The 19381-nt window shown below is 38.4% G+C and overlaps 1 protein-coding gene across 1 annotated transcript in view; it reads left to right on the top strand.

Moving 5' to 3' along the window:
- Nucleotides 1-1066: 1066 nt before the first annotated feature.
- Nucleotides 1067-19381, top strand: part of NPNT (nephronectin) — a gene marked incomplete at its 5' end in the record, with an annotated part of 51641 nt that continues 33326 nt past the window's right edge. Inside the window, 3 exons of the mRNA XM_009573102.1 lie at nt 1067-1167; nt 8803-8853; nt 17423-17515. Coding sequence (XP_009571397.1) covers nt 1067-1167; nt 8803-8853; nt 17423-17515 — 245 coding nt within the window. The remainder of the gene's footprint in view (nt 1168-8802; nt 8854-17422; nt 17516-19381) is intronic.

Here is a 19381-nt window from a genome sequence, read left to right as displayed (position 1 = left end):
CGCTCCCGGGGTTCCCCGGGACGGACTCGCTCGGCCCGGTACCCCCCGCCCTTGGCCCGCGCAAAGCGAGTGCCGCGCATTGCTTGGCAACCTAAATACGGGCTTAGGTATAAAAAGTTTATCGCTCTGGCAGGGTTGCGTCCTGCAAGAATTAAAACCAAAGCACTTTGCGTGCTGTAAAAATAAAATTAGTTTATTGACGCCCCGAGGCACTTGAAACAGAATACGGTGAAGATTGCAACTCAAGTTTTAACATGAAGCAAAGTGAAAATGAATGCTTGGAGAGCGTGTGCCTCATGGGTTGTGCTGAGCTGTGTCAGGTGTAGTGAGCGGCGGTAAGGCACGTTGGAGAACGCTTCATGGATGCTGCAAGGAGCGGACTGCCCAACGCCACAGTTCTGTGTGTGTATAAATCAGCCAGCATGATCCCCTCTCCAAGGATTTCTTTTTAGGATTTGTTGAGATGCAGTCTTCACGTTATTTCAGCTCGTCATTAAAAAACATTAACAATTTATGTCAATACTTTGTAGTTGCTTGAGACTGTGGTATCTTTTCCTTGGAACAAGGACGACTACAGCTCTCCTTTTGTATTTAATTTCTGTTTAACAGTTCAGGAAGCTTTTGTTTTGATTTTTTTTTCCTTTAATGTTTCAGTGAGAAAATTTGGCCATATATTGTGAAATAAACCAATGCTGAAATTTTATGATGGTGGTTTATCCTGCGTTATAAATTCTGTGTTTCAGACTTCTGAAATTGTTCAATACCAGCCTGGGAGTGGCAGCAGTGAGCATATTGCAAAGCATGTCAGTTTTTTAAGGCTTTACAAAGTTAACCTAATTGTCTTTTCCCCTCTTTGCCTATAGTCATTTACATTTTGTGAACTAAACACAGTATTAATGATAGAAATATCATAGACTCAGCTTAGAGCAGTTACTGTTTTTTTTAAAAAAAAAAAGATATATATTTCCATGCAGGAGAGGTTTTTGCTGGTCTTTTGTCTTTTGTTTTTCTTAATCTAGCTACTTTCAAAATGTTTCACCAGACTTTTTTGAACTGCCTTGTTCAGGTGGCCCAGACAAATAGTCTCCTCCACAGGACTCTGTCGGTTTGGAAGTAGAATTGACTGCTGCTGGGGCTGGGCCCGATTGTCCTGGGGACAATGCCAACGTGAGTATCATTGCTGCTGGGGCTTCTAGTCACTTGTAGAAAAGGCTTGTACACACCTAGTCACGTCTTTCACATGTTCACACACATTCGTACAAGGCAGGGCTTAGGCTTTTGCACGTGTGAGTCTGACTTACTTAGAAGGACGTTGTCAGGTTAAAATTCTGTCTATTATTAACAGTACTAAAAATGATTGCAATCAAGTAAGGTAAACTTTAGTTAGGGCAATGAGAATTTGGGAATTTCTGTTTGGTTTCCACTCTGGTCTAATTTCTGTTTGGTTTCATGCTCTGGTCTAACAGCCTGATGTAACACTACACTGTGTCATGTTACAAGCACTGCAGGGCAAGAATATTTGCGTCCGAGAAGGAAACCCAAATTATTGACATTTCACTTAAAAAGTCGATGGAAACGTTCCAATTAGTATTAAGTACAAGCATTCTTTCAGTAACCCAAACTAAGGGTATAAATCTGCCTGACAGCATCCTTTTACTGGGTCACACGTGAAGAAAAGCATCTCTGAGATTCTCACATTTAGAATCTTTGATTTAATTGCAGGATAACCAAGTAGATAAGTCTTCATCATTAACTACATCTTCAAAAGGTATTGTGTGGTGGCAGCTAGCACTGTGTAGAAGTTAAAATTGTTAGGAGTGTCACAGAGACCTCAGCTTGTTAAAATTACAGCCTTTGATACCGGGAACGCTCGCTCGTGTGTTTAACAGTGCGTACATGAGTGATATCCCCTAAGTTTTTGCAGGAGTTAACCTATAAATACTGGTTCTCTTTTTTTTTTTTTTTTTTTTTTATTTAGATAAAAATGTCTGCAAAGTAGACCATTTTCTGCCAAGCCATTTTTAAAGTAAAACAGGTATTAAATACTGCAAGTTGCTTAGTCTGCAGGGCAGTGACTGTAGGTAGCAAATATTAGGCAAAAGATAGAAATAGCATTGGCAATGCAACTGTAGACTCTCAGCAAAGGTTTTGTTCAAATCTGTAAACAGCAAGACTGGCTTCTTCCTTCCCAAGTATGTTGAAAGTCCACAATGTTTAATAGGTATACAAGATGACGGGTAAAAAAGCTATGTAAAATACTTCTGGAACATAACATCCCTGATACAGTTTTTTTGATGCAAAGTTCTCAGGGTCATATCTCTTAGGCTGTACCGTGAATCATTTTGATTTTTAGAGCTGTAGTTGGTAACACATAGTCCTTTCCTTGCCATGAATGTTTGTAGAGAAGGAAGAAGAATGTGAAGTAGGTTGATTGAGGCTACTCCAGAGATGACAGAATCTCTGTCCATCTTTCATAACACAGTTTTATTTGAAAATCATTAAGCATTTAAATGTTTGAGTCTGCGAAGGGTTAACTGGCAAATATCAGTAATTCGCATTGTTTAAAAAAAAAAAAAAAAAAGCAACAACAAACCCAAAAAAACCCCAAAACACTAAAGGGTCGCACTGTGGCCCTTAGACAAGTTGTCTCCTGTGTTGTGACCATAAATTGCAGCTCATGGTTAGGTGGAAGTCAATTTCATTTATATTTGTCCTTTAATTTCTCGCTATTACCAAGTCTGATTTGGGTTGCATTTTTATGATCTTGGGAGACAAGAATAGCATAAAGTTATACTACCAAAAGATTCATAACTAAAAGTTGAAAATGAGACAAAAGTAATAATACACAGAAAGTGTTTTTTACTCTGAATTTTGTCAATAAGGTCATTTGTAGTGCCAACTTTTTCAGGTACTATAAATGCTCTTTTTTTAAGGCTAAAGCTAGGTTAATTCTCACCTCCTTCCACTGCATTTTAGTCCATTATTCACAGATTTGTTCTCCATGCACATTTCCAAGAAGTGCAGAGGTGGATTTTATGTGGTCATCTCCAGTAGTTGGGACCAGACTTTCAAGAGAATACAATTTTCACTTAGGTGTCTAAATGCATTTTTTTTCCCTTTTTTTTTCCACTGTGTGCTAATAATTTTTGAATTGTTGGTTCACTCAGACATTTGGGTGAAGAACTTACTAAAAACTTAGCAGCTCCTTCTAGTTTTTAAATGGGAGCCAAACTCGTAGCAAAATAAAGCAAGAAAATCTGCCCCAGTTGTGGGGGGTGAAAATTCCAGTCATATCACAGAGTGGGAGATTACACTAAATGAAAGTGAATCTTTCTAGTGCTCGCAGCCAAATAGAAAACCTGTAGTCAACTTTCCACCTTGGGAATGTGGCATTCGGTATGAAGGATTAACCTGGCACAGAAGGCAGCATTCCTGGCCTCAAAGGAAAACTTTAGTGTTTTACTGTACAAAGGGATATCACTGAAAAAATTCCAAAAAGTCAAATACACAATTATTTCTCCTGCTTTCTCTATGGAGAAAGGCAAACCTCTTAGCCCTGTTCCCAAAATGAGTGGCATAAATACATGTCAGACACTCTCTACTAGATATAAATTTTCTTTGCCTTTCTGGAATAAATTGTATTTGCACAGTGAAAACAAGTATAGAGTCAGGCTTAAAAATTAGTAGTGAGACCCAATTTACAAATGAGTCCAAAAAAGAAGCTGTAAATATTCAGGCAGTAATGCTGAGCTCTTTATTAGTGAGCTTAAACTGCTTTTCTCAAACTAGTTTGAGCCATCCTTGGTATGCCTGCAAGTGCCTCAGCACCTTTGGACTCTCACCTGCTTACTCATGCATAGTTTACTATGTAGGCACTGATCACCTCTGAATTTATCTTTCTGACAACAAATGTAAGGTGAGAGCCATGCTGGAACCAGAGCATAGCAAGAATATAGGCTCCGATACATGACAGGGTTGTCGCAGTTTACAGAGACCTCTGAACCATGATGAACCATGGGCAAGCGATCGCTAACACACCTGGATACATTTTCTGCTGTCCAGCTGAGCTGCTCCACAAAACACGTGTGGGCATGCCTTCTGCCCATGGCTATTGAGAAAAAATGTGTTAGTTTAAACCAACTGTGTGATTTAAGGTAATGGTTTAATTGTGACAGAGGTTTAAGCCTGTATATGTCAGCTTTAACAGGATAGGATTGCGGCACACCTGACAAGCGGTAACCCATTAAGCCTTGGTAACTAGGTGCTCCTGATTTTCCATCCATAATCCACCCATACAGTTGCAAAAGGAAGCTGAACTGCGTTAGCTAAACTTGCTTTTGTGAAGTGTGGAGTAATTCCTTTTATGTCCCTTTGACTGACAGAGGAGTGCACATAGAGCATAATCGTGCTTACTGCTGCTTAGTAACACAAGTCAGCCTAACTCAGCTGTCTTTTTCACTCTTACAAACATGTAGGAAGAAGTTGAAGTCAGGCCCCTCCTTTAATTTACACTCTTCCTTTAAAGCATCCTCTGTCTCCTGTTAATAAATTACACCAGTCAAGACTTGTACATGTAAGGAAGGGCATGTAGGTCTGATCTGTCTGTAAACTTGCTTCCAAAGCCTGTCCTGTCAGTGTCAGCTGTAACATCTCAGCTAGTAGAAATATTTTCACTTCAGTGATGCGAAATTGCCTTCCCAAATGCTCTTTCCCGTTCCAGCAAATGCACTTAGAAGATGTCCCTCCAAACTGAAATAATCAAGAACTTTGAAACAGGTTGGATTTTTTTTTTTTTTCCTTCTTCCTTGCAGGTTGTGAACACCAAAGTGAGATCCATGTTTAGGCAACTATATCCATTTTGAGATTGATACAAATATAGCCATATTTTCAAAGGGGCTGAACAAATGTAATTCAAATAAATTCATTGGCATTTCTAAGTCCTTGCAAATTGGAAATCCATTCGCACTTATTTAGTGGCCTCATCTAGATCTAGAACAGTGGATATATTCCATCACTAATGTAACTAAGTAGCCTTTCTGAGGTTTTGATCTGGTATATAAACCAGATTTATTGGGTAAACCTGGTGTGTAGAAAGGCTAATTTGGAAGCAGCAGAAATGTTTAAGCACAACTCTTAGTTCATGTGAAGTAGCCTCATCATCGGTAGAGCTAATCCTTTACACTGATGGGCTCACAGCATCAGTGCTTTAAAGCTAGGTGTTAAATATCGCAGTTGAAATTAGTCCAAAAATCCCATGTTGTTGCCCAGCCTGAGGGATTTACTTGCACCTCAGTAAGTAGTAGTGGGAGTAATAGCTGTAAGTGGGAGTAATCACACAAAAGCCTACTTCTGTGAAAAATGGTATGTTAATAAAGCACCTGATGAGATGTGTGTAAAGATAGGGCTGTTGTCTTGCGTTTTTATGTGTAATTGTTGTGCACACAGCAAAAGTGACAGTATTCTGCAGGGGTGGCTGTCTTCCTGAGTGTTTCTCAAGGAGAGGATAATCTGGGCCTTGTTGTCCAAGTGTCTCTGCTAGGTCAGAGGTAGGCGAAGCAATAGGAAAGTCCTTGGAACCGCTGCTGACTGTCCCTTGCTGACAATCTGGTGCACAGAAATCAATTGTGAATACATACTCACATACTGAGTTCTGGAACCTGCTTAGCTGATCAGAAAACTAAAATATGGGATAAGGGATGCACTCATTTCATGCAGAGACTTATGTGAGAAGTAGATTGATGCTTTTTATTCCTTGGTATGAAAGTGGAAGGTCTTCCTTTCAGTTTCCAACAGGCCATGCTGGGGGTTATTTGAAAAATATTAGTTCTTCGTGGACGTTTTTGCCTCTAATGCATCTTGGTGTTCCCTGAAAATTATTCTTAGAACTAATGGTCTACCTGCCTTGCTTTTAGCTGGCTTACAAATATCTCTGTAGTTCTTTCAAAAGCTATAAAAATGGTTTCCACATGCGTGTGTCTTTCATGAACAAAATACACCTGCTTTGTACTTGGCTGCATGTCTGTTTGTAATTTATTTGTATGCTAGCTATATGTAGTCAAGATACACTAAAGATGTACGCTGCCTTTTGCTACAAAATTTCAGCTGCAGTTTAACAGCTAAGAACTGTAGAAAGAGATACTGCTTTAACACAGATTTAAAAGGTTAAGCAAGATTTTTTTAAGAAAAGCAATATAAACCAGCTTGAAATCTCATTCTGGATTACAGTTTGGACAACTCCTTTGCTAGAGGTGATGGCAAAAATGGTTCCTTTTGCTGTGTTCACATATGTGCAAAATAGAAGGTTGGATCTGCAGCTTCCGTAAATGGACGCAGATCTACTGTCAGATGGCCTGTTGGCCTGAGTCTGCATGACTCTGGGAGTCAGGAGAGGGTACTCTGAGATTTTGTCTGGTGGTCAGAAAGTTTGACCAACAGAAGCAGCTTAACAAGAATAAAATCCCACTGAACATGGATTTTACAAGTAGTGATGTTATTTGATTACTTCACTCATTTCAATGTTGAATTCTCCTTAAACAATAACGAAGTCTGTAAAGTCTGTTTTGAGAAGGGGTTGTGAAGATGAGTGTGTTCTTTCAGAGCATCCATCTGTTGTAACTCCGTCTGGTTATCTCCCTGTGTTCTAGCTATGGAGCAAAACCAGAGCAGGTCAGCAAAGTAGTTTCCCACCGCCTTACACTAAAACATGACAATTGGCTTAAAGGTTAGGCACAGAGCAATCAAGAAGTAAAATAGCCCATTAGTAAAATTATAAGTCAAGCCATCAGTTTACACTTCCCCTTAGCATTGCATCATTAAAAAATGTTAATTGAAGGATGTCAGGTTAGCATTTAGATTTAGTCAAACCTAGTAGAAAGCATACTATTTCAGGAGGTTCTTAAGAGAACCTGCAAGAGGGAGAGGGGAGCTTGTACAAGCTGATATAGCAGATGCAGGCATAAACAAATGCTTTGCTGGGAACTGTGCATGCTGCTGCCTTCTTACAACAGACGTGAGGAAACTTACACTGTCTGTGCTGCTGCTTCTGTCCTAATGAGCTTAAAGACTGTGTATCTGTACTGTGCAATCTATTTACAGAGATGCAAGGTGGTGGTGGCGGGGCGGGGGAAGAGGTGGCTGTGCTCTCATTGATGCCTAGAAAGAAATTTTGTATAATCAATGATAATGTTGATGGGAGTTTACCCATATGAATCATCTCATACATCAATGGGAGAAGAGGCCATGAGCTGCTTAGGACTTCTGTTTCGTGTACGTAACAATGCTTTCAGTGGAAATGGCAATTCTGTATGGTCCAAGATGCACAAAAATAAAACCATGATATTGTTAATAACGAGCCATGAAAATACTGGCTTCCAGGAGACTGACCCACTAGCAGAAACCTCTGTAAAGTCAGTAGGAGTTTTGTTAGTCAATTTGTGCAAGAATACAGTCTATATTAATACATTGTTTTGGCGATGTTTGTTTAATGTTGATATGCAGCGTGTCTGCTTCTTATAAAACGACCAATATTTTTGTGCATCCCTGGTACTTTTCAAAGAAAAGACATTTTATACAGAATTGCAATACTGCTTTAATACTGCTATGCAACAAAAAATGAGGTTTTGCTATTTTTATTCAGTTGTTGGTGTTTTTTTTTTTTTCAATTTAGAAGCTTTATGCTTTTATAGCAATTATGACTTTACTATGTTAAAGATACAGTATCCTTTTCCACTTCCCCACTGCGTCCCTCCTGCACTTCATACATATAATAATAGTTTTGCAGTCCAGTTTTTCTGAAGGAAATCTCAACAGTAACATGATTTGACCATTTACAACTGTAGTATATTCATATTTGGAGCTTCTCTGAAAGCCCAGCAACTTGGGGAGCCTCCCTCCACTGTAGCAAATGCTAAGGGACTTTCTGGTTAAAACTAATTTAAACCAATATAAGTTGCAGTCATAGCAAACCTTTAAGTGTTGGTCACGTACTACTTAAAATACAAAGAGCTGCTGTTGCTTAAGTCCCAGTCTTTTATAATAAGGCTATGTAGCCTACCAAGCTATGCTGCTAACATTAATTTTATTGTCAAATAAATTGGTTTAAAATAAGCCTGAAACATAAATCTGTGTTTCCATCTTATTTAACTTTTGTAGCGTATCTGGTTTCATATAGTAGTAAGAGCTGAAAAGGTCTCTAAGCATTAGTTTTAATTTAGATGACATTCAAAATTTAAACATTATAAAAATGACTAGTAAATATATATGCCAGCACGTTTATTGATTGCAGATGTTCAGATACTTACAAATGGGTGTAATTTTAATTACTCTCAAATTAGCATCCAGATGCTAACCCTTTATGTTTGCTCTGTGGAGGTGCAGCATTAAAAATATATACCTATATTTAAATGACAGGATACTGTCTCTTTAAGAAAAGTATTTATGTTCTGTTGTTGGAAACATTGAACCTAAACCATGAAACATGAGAATTTTTACAACTATGTACCATATGAAACATGACAAAGTGTAGCTCCTTGGTTGATTGAATAAGAATAGCATCACGTCATTATATTTAATTACTCTTATGTATCAGAATGTGTTTGTTAAATCTCATAATGAAATACTGATGTAAGGTATTTCCATTTTTAAATGTGTCCCAGAATTTTTTTTATTTCAGAAAAGCTCTGAATGTTGAATGTGTGTAAGTCTCCAGGAATGTAACAAGTTGATAAAAACCCCAGCCAAGTCCATCCTCCTTACAGGAAAAAAAAAAGCTGGAATTTCTTTTTTTGGATATTTGTTTTGCAGCTTTCTACGTCTTAAGGCAGAGAATAGCCAGCCTAAGGTGCCAGCCCAAAGGTTAGCTGAACATATTTCTTGAAATAATTTTGGCAAGGTTATGACTTGGAGTTATGGCCTCTAAGTCATAAGGTTACATGAAAATTATAATACGTGACAAGAAGATGTAGATGTTCTTTTATTTTTTTCCTTTTTTTAAACATTTGATTTGGGGAAGATGAGGGGGGAAGGAAATTAACAGGGCTGTTTTATCCCAGTCACCTGTCCGATGAGATACTTATTTTCTAAACTATTGCACTTTTCCCTTTTCACTCTTTTCCTTTTTCTTTATTTTACCCTCAAGCCCCTGGCAATATTTTTTCCTTCCTGCAAATTGTTTATACTCCCAGCATTATGTTTACAAGCTTAGGAGGCCTAATTTGCTTTCATGGTATTGAATCATGTACAGTGGGAGGTTGGTTTGGGATGGCTGAAGCACTTATTGCCCCCTGTTGCCTGCTTTGCACCTCCATTACAAGTTGTCATTCCCACAACAGGGAAACCTTACGGTCCCTGCTCTACAGCAGTGCACAACCTGGCATGTTAGAGCAAAATGAAGTCAACACTAGTTTACATTGGTACCCAGGGCTGTAGTCTGCTGCTGCTTGGGAATTGATATGTCTTGTTTATTTAGCCCTGTGGCGGGAGTACCAGTCTTTAGGGAGGAGAGCAAAGCAATCAGCTGTTCATCTGTCTGTGAAAGTCAGCTTTGTTACTGTGATACAGAAGTAACTCTGCTGAAGCCAGTGGGTGTTAAATTCTAATAAAACAGCAATAGGGCCCAGTTTGTTTTCTGCCACGACACACAGAGACACTTGTGCTACCCTGCTTCTACCTGCTGGAATTCAGTAGACACACAGAAAGGTTCAGGTAACAAACAGGCATTTGAGGTTTTAAAGCGCCATTCTTTAAGCAATTATCATGAGCCACTTGAAATGCAAACATGAAAAGATTGACAAAGCATGAAATATTTCTTGCTTTTCTAATTTTGCATTGTGTTAGATCAAGTTTTCACTGATTTTTAAAAAGAGTATTTAAGTACATAAGCATTAGATTAACTTTCACTGACTTCATTAAATCCTATTGATTTCAGTGTTACTCATGCTTAAGTTATGCATGCTTTTAAGTGCTGTTCTGAATAGCATTAATGAACCAGGGTCTGGATTTGTGTATGCAGTTTAGAAGCACGTTTGGCAGCAGTCATAGGCAAGCAAAGAACTCACTGCAATGAATAGCCCACACTGGTTGCAGTTTGTCATGTTAATGTGCTGTTACGAGAATCATATGTGCAAACCGAGTAACTGATTTACCCAGGCAAATGCAGTAGTTGTGCATGAAATATTAGGAGCCACTTACTTAATGGAACTGTGTGTTTTAGATGGAAACTTAAGCATGCATTTCGACAACATTTGTTATCATGAATGTTACAAATAAGTGCAAGTAATTTGTGAAAAAATATTCAGGCATTAGATATTACCATTTTATATGATGATATTATCAGTCTCTAGTTACAGAAGTTGGTCAAGGACATTTATTATCTTTCAAAAAATAGAGTAGGGAATGTTTTGCATATGAAATTATCTGAAAATTAATACTCAGTTGCCCTGGTCAAGCTTATTAAGCTCTGCAGAGATACATGTTGTGACTGCTAGTACACTTCTTTGGGAAGCAAAGTTATTCTTTCAGAAGTAATTCTGTAATGTGAGTTATGGGTATGATATGTTTTTACCACCTACTGGTAACTGTGTGGTAGGTTAAGCTTTATGCATTCTCCTGCATTTGTATGTAGTTGAACAAAAAAGAAATATGTAGCTCTGAAAGAGCTGCAGTGATTTATTTTACAAATTAGCTCATACTTTTGGGATCCTAGATCAAAATTACTGTGAATAAGGCAGATTTATTTTCCTGAGTGTGTGTTTATGCAATTGCATAATTTGCAAAGAATTGCAAGAAGTAGATAGAAATAGGCAGATGTGAGCTGAAGCTGGCTCTGAGGAAGAGAAGTATAAAACTTGAGGTTGTGGTCTGTTAGCACCACAGGAATAAGGGAGCCAGTTTCAGGTGAAGGAGGAAGCATAGAGGAAAGCTTGTTTCACCAACATGCAAGTCTTGTTATAAAGTTGGCACCGGGGGAACGTAAGTAGCGATCTTAAGATTGGAAGTCTGTTTTGCATTCAGCAGTATAAGAGGATCCAATAAAGATTTGCGAAGCTGAATAGCGTGTAATCATCTCTGGGCTGATGCACAAATTACTTTCTGTGTTTGGGCAAACTGAATTTTAAGGAGCTGGGATTGAGAGTCAGAATAAATAAGGGGCTATATGTTACTTGGGAAGAGAGGGCAGAAGCAAGGCCATTCAGGCAGTTGGTTGGCATAGTTTGTTTCAGATGCAGGTATTCATATGAATATTTTTAGACTTCAGAGAGGTGAAAATAGAAGTTCAAGGACAGTTTGGGCATCTGCAGTCTGGTATTTTGAGGCAGATTTGAGTGGAGGGATGTAGAAAGAGCAATTAAAGATTTTGAGGGCAACTCCTGTCAATGAAACCCTCTTGTGGGCATCACGCAAGAAAGAAAATGCAAGGAATAAGAAATAACTATTAAGGAACAGAAATTAAGAGGCAAAGCAGAGAAAAAGAATGTAAGAATTATACACAGAGTTATACTCATGGCTGTTTTGATGAAAGACATAGCTAGGAGTGTTGGAAAACCAAAGAAGAGTTAAATCGGTAGAGATACTCCACTAAGAAAGCTCAGGGATTTCCAGTGTTGGTTACAAATGAAGAGAAGGAGTTAGGCAGGTAGGAACGAGGCAGAGCAACTGTCTGGTTAGGACTCCACTGAACAGTATTTGGTAATCAAGAAGTAACTCACTAATGTTAAAATTCTAGATGAGAAGGAACAGAGAGGACAGATTGTGGTAGTCACCCATGCCCTCAAAAGGTGGGCAGCTTAGTGCGGAGGAACTGACAAAACCTGAGGGGGACTTCCAAAGCAGTTCTGAGGGAACTGTGTGCAGGGAGAAAATACAAATGGAATTTAAAAAAACCAACGTTATAGACCCATAATGAATTGATTGAATGTGTTTTTCATTTATTGTATTTATGCAACAATTAAAAAGTAATAATTCAGAATGATTGAGTCATGCTCAGACACCACCAGCAGCTAGTAGTGGCTGGGAAGATTGGTGGCTTCTGGCTTTTACACAGGCATAACATGTGCTAACAACACATGCATTTCACCAGAAATTCTTTCTCCCTCTCTCCCACACTTGAAAAAAAAAAAACCAACTCTAAACCCAAACCGCTCATTCATGTTTCAATTCCTCGTGTTATTCTTACAGGAAGTTTAATTTGGCCTGAATTTTAGGTGAGACTTAAAATGTGGTATTTATCGTCTTATTTTGGAGGAAAAGATACTTTTGCCAACCTTTACAATAGGTACTCTGTTAGATTTATGACCAAATAAAAGGCTTTAGGATACCTCCTTGACTCCATTGAAGTCGGTGGGAACTGAGACAGATCAAGTCTTCACATCTGGCCCAAAAAAAGAATTTAAAATTATCAAACTGAAATGAGTAATCATGAGACGAGAGTTTATTTGCTGATACCTCTTGAATGAATTGGGCAACAAAACGAAATGGAAAGTTTAGTTGTAGTTTATTCTATGGCCTAGATAAATAAGCAGCAGTTGACTAAAGATGAAAATAGCTGTGCTTAGGATTTCTTTCTGTCTATCTCAGTCCACATTACTACCTGATGGGAGTGCCAGTTTAAATGCCTTCAGAGAGGAATCCCTGGAGAAATGGTAGGTCTTTGTTGATACTGATTCAATAATAAATTCGCAATCTTGTTTTTAGTGGCACTTGTCTATACAAGTGTACTTTTAACTTTGTTTAAAACAATTACTATTATAAAGAGTAGAAAGTTTTTGCTTCTTTTTGGCAACCTTTTCAGACTCTTATCTTCCGGACTTCATTGCCCTAAGTGTGTAAGAGAGCGACTTTCTCAGCCTGGTGTAACTCTCCACTGTCTACATTTCCTTCTTGCCTAGTAGGGAAGCGAGTATTATGTAGCAGACTGAAGTCCATGGACATGGCTTACTTCAGTCATTGTAAATGTGAGTTGATCAGAGGGAAATGATGTTTCATTGGTTGTTGTAGTCGGTTGTGGGGGAATTTTTTAATTGTCAATGTGCAAAGAATATTAGTTGGGAGACTTTTTTCCCCGCTACTTATGAGTCTAATTGTGTTAAAAAAAATGGATAAACTCCGTGTGTTTGTGTGTGAGCAGAGCAACTGAAATAACCTATCCTATCCTATCCAGTTTGGAATTTTGCAAGAAAATAAGTAGAGCGGAAAATTCAAAGAAGAAACCCAGTCGCATCAGCATACATAGTGTATGCCTAGACTCATATCAAACAGCTGAAATAATTGCCTGCTATTAAAAGAAATGCTGAAAGTCAGGCTCAAGCTTATATTTATACTTGGATCTCATTGTTGACGATGTTCGAACGAAACCCTTCGGGAGTCAGCGAGTGTATCTCTGCTGCCGCGCAGGGGCGGCTCCTCCTTTGGAGAAGGGAATGTTGTGCCCCTGTATTCGGCCCTGGTGAGGCTGCAGCTCGAATACTGTGTTCAGTTTTGGGCCCCTCACTACAAGAAGGACATTGAGGTGCTGGAGCGTGTCCAGAGAAGGGCAACGAAGCTGGTGAAGGGCCTGGAGCACAAGTCTTATGAGGAACGGCTGAGGGAACTGGGGTTGTTTAGCCTGGAGAAGAGGAGGCCGAGGGGAGACCTCATCGCGCTCTACAACTGCCTGACAGGAGGTTGTAGCGAGGTGGGGGTTGGTCTCTTCTCCCAAGTAACTAGCGATAGGATGAGAGGAAATGGCCTCAAGTTGTGCCAAGGGAGGTTTAGACTGGACGTTAGGAAAAACTTCTTCACTGAAAGAGTGGTCAGGCCTTGGAACAGGCTGCCCAGGGAAGTGGTGGAGTCACCATCCCTGGAAGTATTTAAAAGGCGTGTAGATGAGGCGCTTAGGGACGTGGTTTAGTGGGCATGGTGGTGTTGGGTTGACGGTTGGACTCGATGATCTTAGAGGTCTTTTCCAACCTTAATGATTCTATGATTCTATGATTCTATGATATACAGATTGCCTGGTGAGGGTGGCTTGATCCTGATGGAAATGCTGTGGGATGTATCTGTGGTGTTGGCTGAGCTACAGATGTTGCTAAGCTTACTGCAAAGCGCTTTTCTCTTGTGTATAGAAATTCTTCAGTTTTAACATTGTATTGAATTTCAGCAGCTGTGTATAAATAAGATGCATAATACTTAAGTAGCCAAAGTGCACAGAATGTACTCTAATAAACAGGATTTCTTCAAGTACAGTGTTTGGCAGCAAACATAGGTTTCCCAATACCTGTTTAATGTGCAAAAAAAGCATTTTATGATGACTTTGACTTTATGGGTAGTGGTTTCCTAATCATTAGGAAACTTTCCTTGTGGTAGTAGAGATTCTTGAGCTGTAGACTGCTGAGGGGCTGAGGTCTCCTTTAACTGAGACTTTTAAAAACAGAAAAGAGAGATATCTGCCATGTGATTTAAGTGCATTTCTTAATTGTATCTTGAGACTAGGAGGTAGACTAGATCAGGAGTTACCCACCTGTATGTCACACGAGACATTAAATACTGCGTAGTATGGAGCTAAGTTTGTTCATATGTATTGGACTAGATGATCTCTTGAAGATCCCATAGATCTGATTGTTTGATTTAATAACATGGCCTATGTTACATGTTTCATATCTGTAGACAGTTGTATATTATTTGTTTTAAACAAATGCTAATACATAATTTTGTTCTAGTACGATATCTGACCTACTTGGTTAACTGAAAGAATTAAGCAAAACATCTGATTCCTAATACAAATGTATTTGACCTTCTGAATTAGAGGAACATTTTCATTTCTAAATGAAATGAAAATCTCATTTATTTCATTACTGAATTTTATAAGGCTTTTTGTCTTCAAGTATGAGATCTTTTTTTCTCTATCTGAGCTGCTGCTAATTTACAATCTATGCAGTTGAGGGAGGGTCCAAGACTTTTTTGAAGTCAGCTAAACTAAAGTTGCCACAGGTTCAGCTACTGAACTGTAACACTTCACACCAAGCTGATCCCATGGTGCTTTGTGTTTTTTAAAGACTATTACCTAACTGTATCCCACTCCACAATACGGATTTTCTCTAAAGTGCAGTTGAAATTTCATGGAAGCTTCCAAAAACATATTTATGGTAATTTCTGTTTCTCTACTGTAGTTTAGATCACATCTTTTTCTTTTTCCCCAGTGACTTCTAAGTCATGAAGTTGGTCTTCATAATGTTCGTTTTGCCGCCATCACCTCTAATTAGACTTGGATCTATGATGTCAGGAAGATAAGAGTCTTAGTGTCTAAATGAGCTCTTACACAAAGAAGAGCTTTTTTTTCTGTTTATGACCATAGTGATTAAAAAAGCAGTAATTGTTTCCAAGTACACTGTTGTAGAAGTTTTTAATGATGTATCAGTTGCTCTTCAGTCAAATCTGCCCGTTACCCAAGAGCATACTTTTTGAAACATACCTTTTAGTAGTCTAAGCAGCCCCTTTTCCTAATGCTTTAATTGAGAGGTGTTTCTGAATCTGAATCCCATTTCTTTGTTTGTGGACAGTGTTTATTGGAAAAAAAAAATCTTGCATTAACTAGAAACATCCCTCTCTGTTGCCTTTTAAGATACTCCTTAAGACAGTTTTCAGAAAGAGACTGCACCATCGTGTTACGAAGATCTGTCACGAGCAGTGCTGTAGATTTAAAACAAGGTTTTATGTTCTCAGGGGATGTCACTGGCCGTATATATAGAATGTTTAAACAAAAAAATGCCCTGATAATAAAGGGCAAATGCAGTCCTAAAACTGGAGCAAACTCCTCCTACACTAACAGTTGCTTCTGTGGATGCATTTGTGGGAATTGCTGATTCTGGATGCTTTGAATTTTATGGAAAAGATTTTAGAACATCAGAGATGTATTTGCATAGTTCTCCCACAACCAAAACTAATCTCTTGTGTCTGTTTTAATTTTGTTTAATTCAACGCTGTTGAACAGCTTGGCTAGAATGTAAGCTACGTTTTTGAGAGCCTTCTGACAGATTTCTGTTAAATTACATCCTTAATACATCCAGTTTTATCATACAGCCTGTTGTCACATTAATTAAGATTACAGCTGGATCTAGTTAGTTACTTTGCAAATTCCAAATTATACTGTTAGTTTAGAAAATGAACTTAAAGCCAGGGTAAATAGTAAATCCCAATTACAGGGTATTCAAGTTTATGCCACCCTTTGATTTCTGTCTAATTTGTGTCCATCTTGTTTAAACAGTAAGCTCACCAGAGCTTTGCACTTGCATTTTGTCATATGATGATAAACAACATTTTAGAGCATAGTAAATACTTTAGTTTTCCAGTAGGTTGAAACAGTATGTTTAGTAATAGAAATAAAGACTTGGAAATGTTGTTTAAAATTTTCAGCTGTAAAATGGTTTCCAGAGTTATGCAGGATTTGTTGCACTCTGAAAATATCCCTGCTAGCTAATCCTACATCAGTAGAAATACATTTGTGCATGAATTATTATATTTCTTCAAAAGCAATGCTTGTTTTATTCTTGAAGTTTTAAAAGTTTGTTTTAAGAGTTTTATTTGTGTTACATTGAGAGAGGTACCAAAAAATGGCTTCCTAACTATTATTTCTTGGAGTTCTGTATTTATGCTCCATTTGGGAAATTAGAAATTACCTGGCAAATTTGACTCTGGAAGCAGAATAGACCATAACTTCACATTCTGAGATTATATCTGTACAGCAGGTTGGGTAATAAATGCTTGGAATGTTCTGGGTAGAAGTGACTTGGATGCGCACAGTGATAAAGCAGCATATTACTGTCAGTGTTGCTTTTGCCTTTACCCAGTCCTTTTTTCCTCCAAAAGAAAAAAAAAAAAGTAATTCCTGTGCCAGAATCCAAACACCCGAAAGGGAGAGATTCAGGCAAAATATTGCTTAATAAGGGGGTAAAGAGTGTTGCCTTACAGTCACAGAGGAAAATGGTGAATGCTGGGATCTGTGCTACTGCTTATCAGTGACTGAACTATGGCTTTGTTCGTATCTCACCTATGACGTTGGTATATGTGTTTTCTATATAGCTAGGGCATATTCCAGGTTTACCAAATCTAATGGCATGAATCCTAGTACATACATACATAGACAGAGCAAGTGAAGGCATGGTGCCTGCTTGCTGATTAGGTATTAAAAGGGTTTAATATCCCTGAAACTGCACAATGTAGTGTGTACAAAAATAGACTACTAGCAAGTATCTCACTCTTCCCACATGTATTGGGGTGGTGGTTATTTTTGAAAGTGCGCCTGGTGAACAGTGGTATTTGAAGCATATAATGATGCTAAAGGGAGGAACGTAAATGGTACTATTTGTTAGGTCGTTGCCATTTGTTTCAAAATAAAGCGCTGTCAGCCGTGACTGGAGTGGAAGAATAATGAGTGTTCCCCTATTTGCAGCTATATGCCAGCCAGCATGCAAACATGGTGAATGCGTTGGGCCAAACAAGTGTAAGTGCCACCCGGGATACACTGGAAAAACCTGCAACCAAGGTAAGAAAGAGAAGTCCAAGAAACAGAATTTCTTCTTGAAATCACAGAAATATTGTTGGTCCCTCTCCCCCCAAATGCTGTGTGTGTCGCCTGCGTTTATAGAGTAATGAACTCATACACCAGGTCTGTTACTGCTGTAGCTGTTCTGATATTGGGACTGACATTTGTGGAGAGAATGACATCTGCAGTGGGATAACACAGGGGAAAAATTGCTTTCATTCACATGAAATCAGTGAGATTAATGTAAAGTATGTATTTACATGCTCTCCTGAATCTGAATCAAATCATTTAAATCTTGTGGTCAGGATTGTTATTTCATAAAGTCACAATTTTCAGGTTTGGATAGTGAAATAATATTTGTTTAATTAAAAAAAAATTAATTCATGCATTCTGGGTTTTGTGTTTCTGATCCTGAACTAGCTAGGTAGCAATAAACTGTAGTGCGTACTTAAGAGTTGGAAATACGAAGTGTTCTTTTACTGAATTATCAATATAGTTTCATTGTGGTTTTTTTGCTGAAAATGATCTCCAAAATATGTAATGGTATAAAGATCATGGAGTATAAAACAGAATTGTAATACATGATTTATTAGACTTTGATGCCTAAGACACGATCACATACAAAGATATCTCAATAAGACTGTTCTCTTTTCCAGTTGTCTCAGCCTGCAGAAAAAGTTCATACGTTTTCTGAGAGTGCTGAGGAAGTATGGTAGGAAAAGTGTGACATTTAGAACTATGTTAGTGTTCAAAAATGTACCCTGATGTTTGCTAACCTTCTTTTGACATGTTGATTTGAGGGTGAATTATTTTCTTTAAAAATAGATACATATTTATTTTCAGATTTACTGATCCTTCCCGAACTGATGTGGAAATGAATGTTGTATTTTTCAGTTTTGTTTTAAGTTTCATTTATTCTGTCATCTCTCAAATTATCCTGTCTCCTTTTCCCTTTACTCTGGGCTGACATTTTAAAGGATGGGTTGTTATGATTTTATTATTCTACACCTGTTTTGGTCAGTCTGGAACTTTTTTAGAAAACAGTGCAGTGAACAAAGGTTGTTATATGTATATGTAGCAGGTTTTATATGTACTAATTACTTTAGCAATATCAAAAGAATGCTGTGCAAATTGCTGGAGGCTGCAGTCTTGAACTAAACTATTCACTTTCCACTAAATGCTAAGGAAGGAAAAAAATGTGGTGATAAATGATTAAAGGAAGCCTTTTAGGCAGTATTGATCAAATATTTTTGCATGGTATTGGTGGCAAAGTTGCCATGGCAGATGTGCATGAGGTTTCTGAGATGCCCGCTGACTGTGGTGTCCCAAATCAACACCAGTTCAGGTGACTACAGTCTATATCTATTCTATTCTATGGCGACACCCTTGAGCTGTTCCTGGGGTCAGGGTATGCATTCTTGCCATGGGCTGATTCCATGTTAGGATGAGACCTGAAAGTGCATAATGGATGCAGAGTCTGCTTTTGCTGGGAGGAAATTCAAATCGCCCAGTATGAGTGTCACCTATGCCATTATACCTTAATATAACAGCACCTGTCCTGTTCAGTCTGTGGGCCATCTTTCTCATTTCTGTTCCAAAATAATAATTAGTGATAACAGAAAGTAATGGCATTGGCAGAAGAAATGGTGGAGTTCCCATGCAGAGATGGAAGTCTTTTTAGGGTATGTGAATGGTGCTGGGCTGTAAAGCATACTCAGGTTCTTGGTGAAAGGCATTCTTTGAGTACAAGCACGGATGAACAGGCCTTACATCTCATCTGTTCATGGGCCTCGTGAATCAAGCTGTATTCCAGGGACCAATCCAGGAGAAGAACCCAGCCTCACAGCAGAACTGTTGAACCGTGCT

This window comes from Fulmarus glacialis, unplaced genomic scaffold (assembly GCF_000690835.1).
Source record: "Fulmarus glacialis isolate BGI_N327 unplaced genomic scaffold, ASM69083v1 scaffold32812, whole genome shotgun sequence".
Classification (NCBI taxonomy): domain Eukaryota; kingdom Metazoa; phylum Chordata; class Aves; order Procellariiformes; family Procellariidae; genus Fulmarus; species Fulmarus glacialis.
Note: the sequence above shows the minus strand (reverse complement) of the source record. Positions and strands in the feature narration are given on the sequence as shown.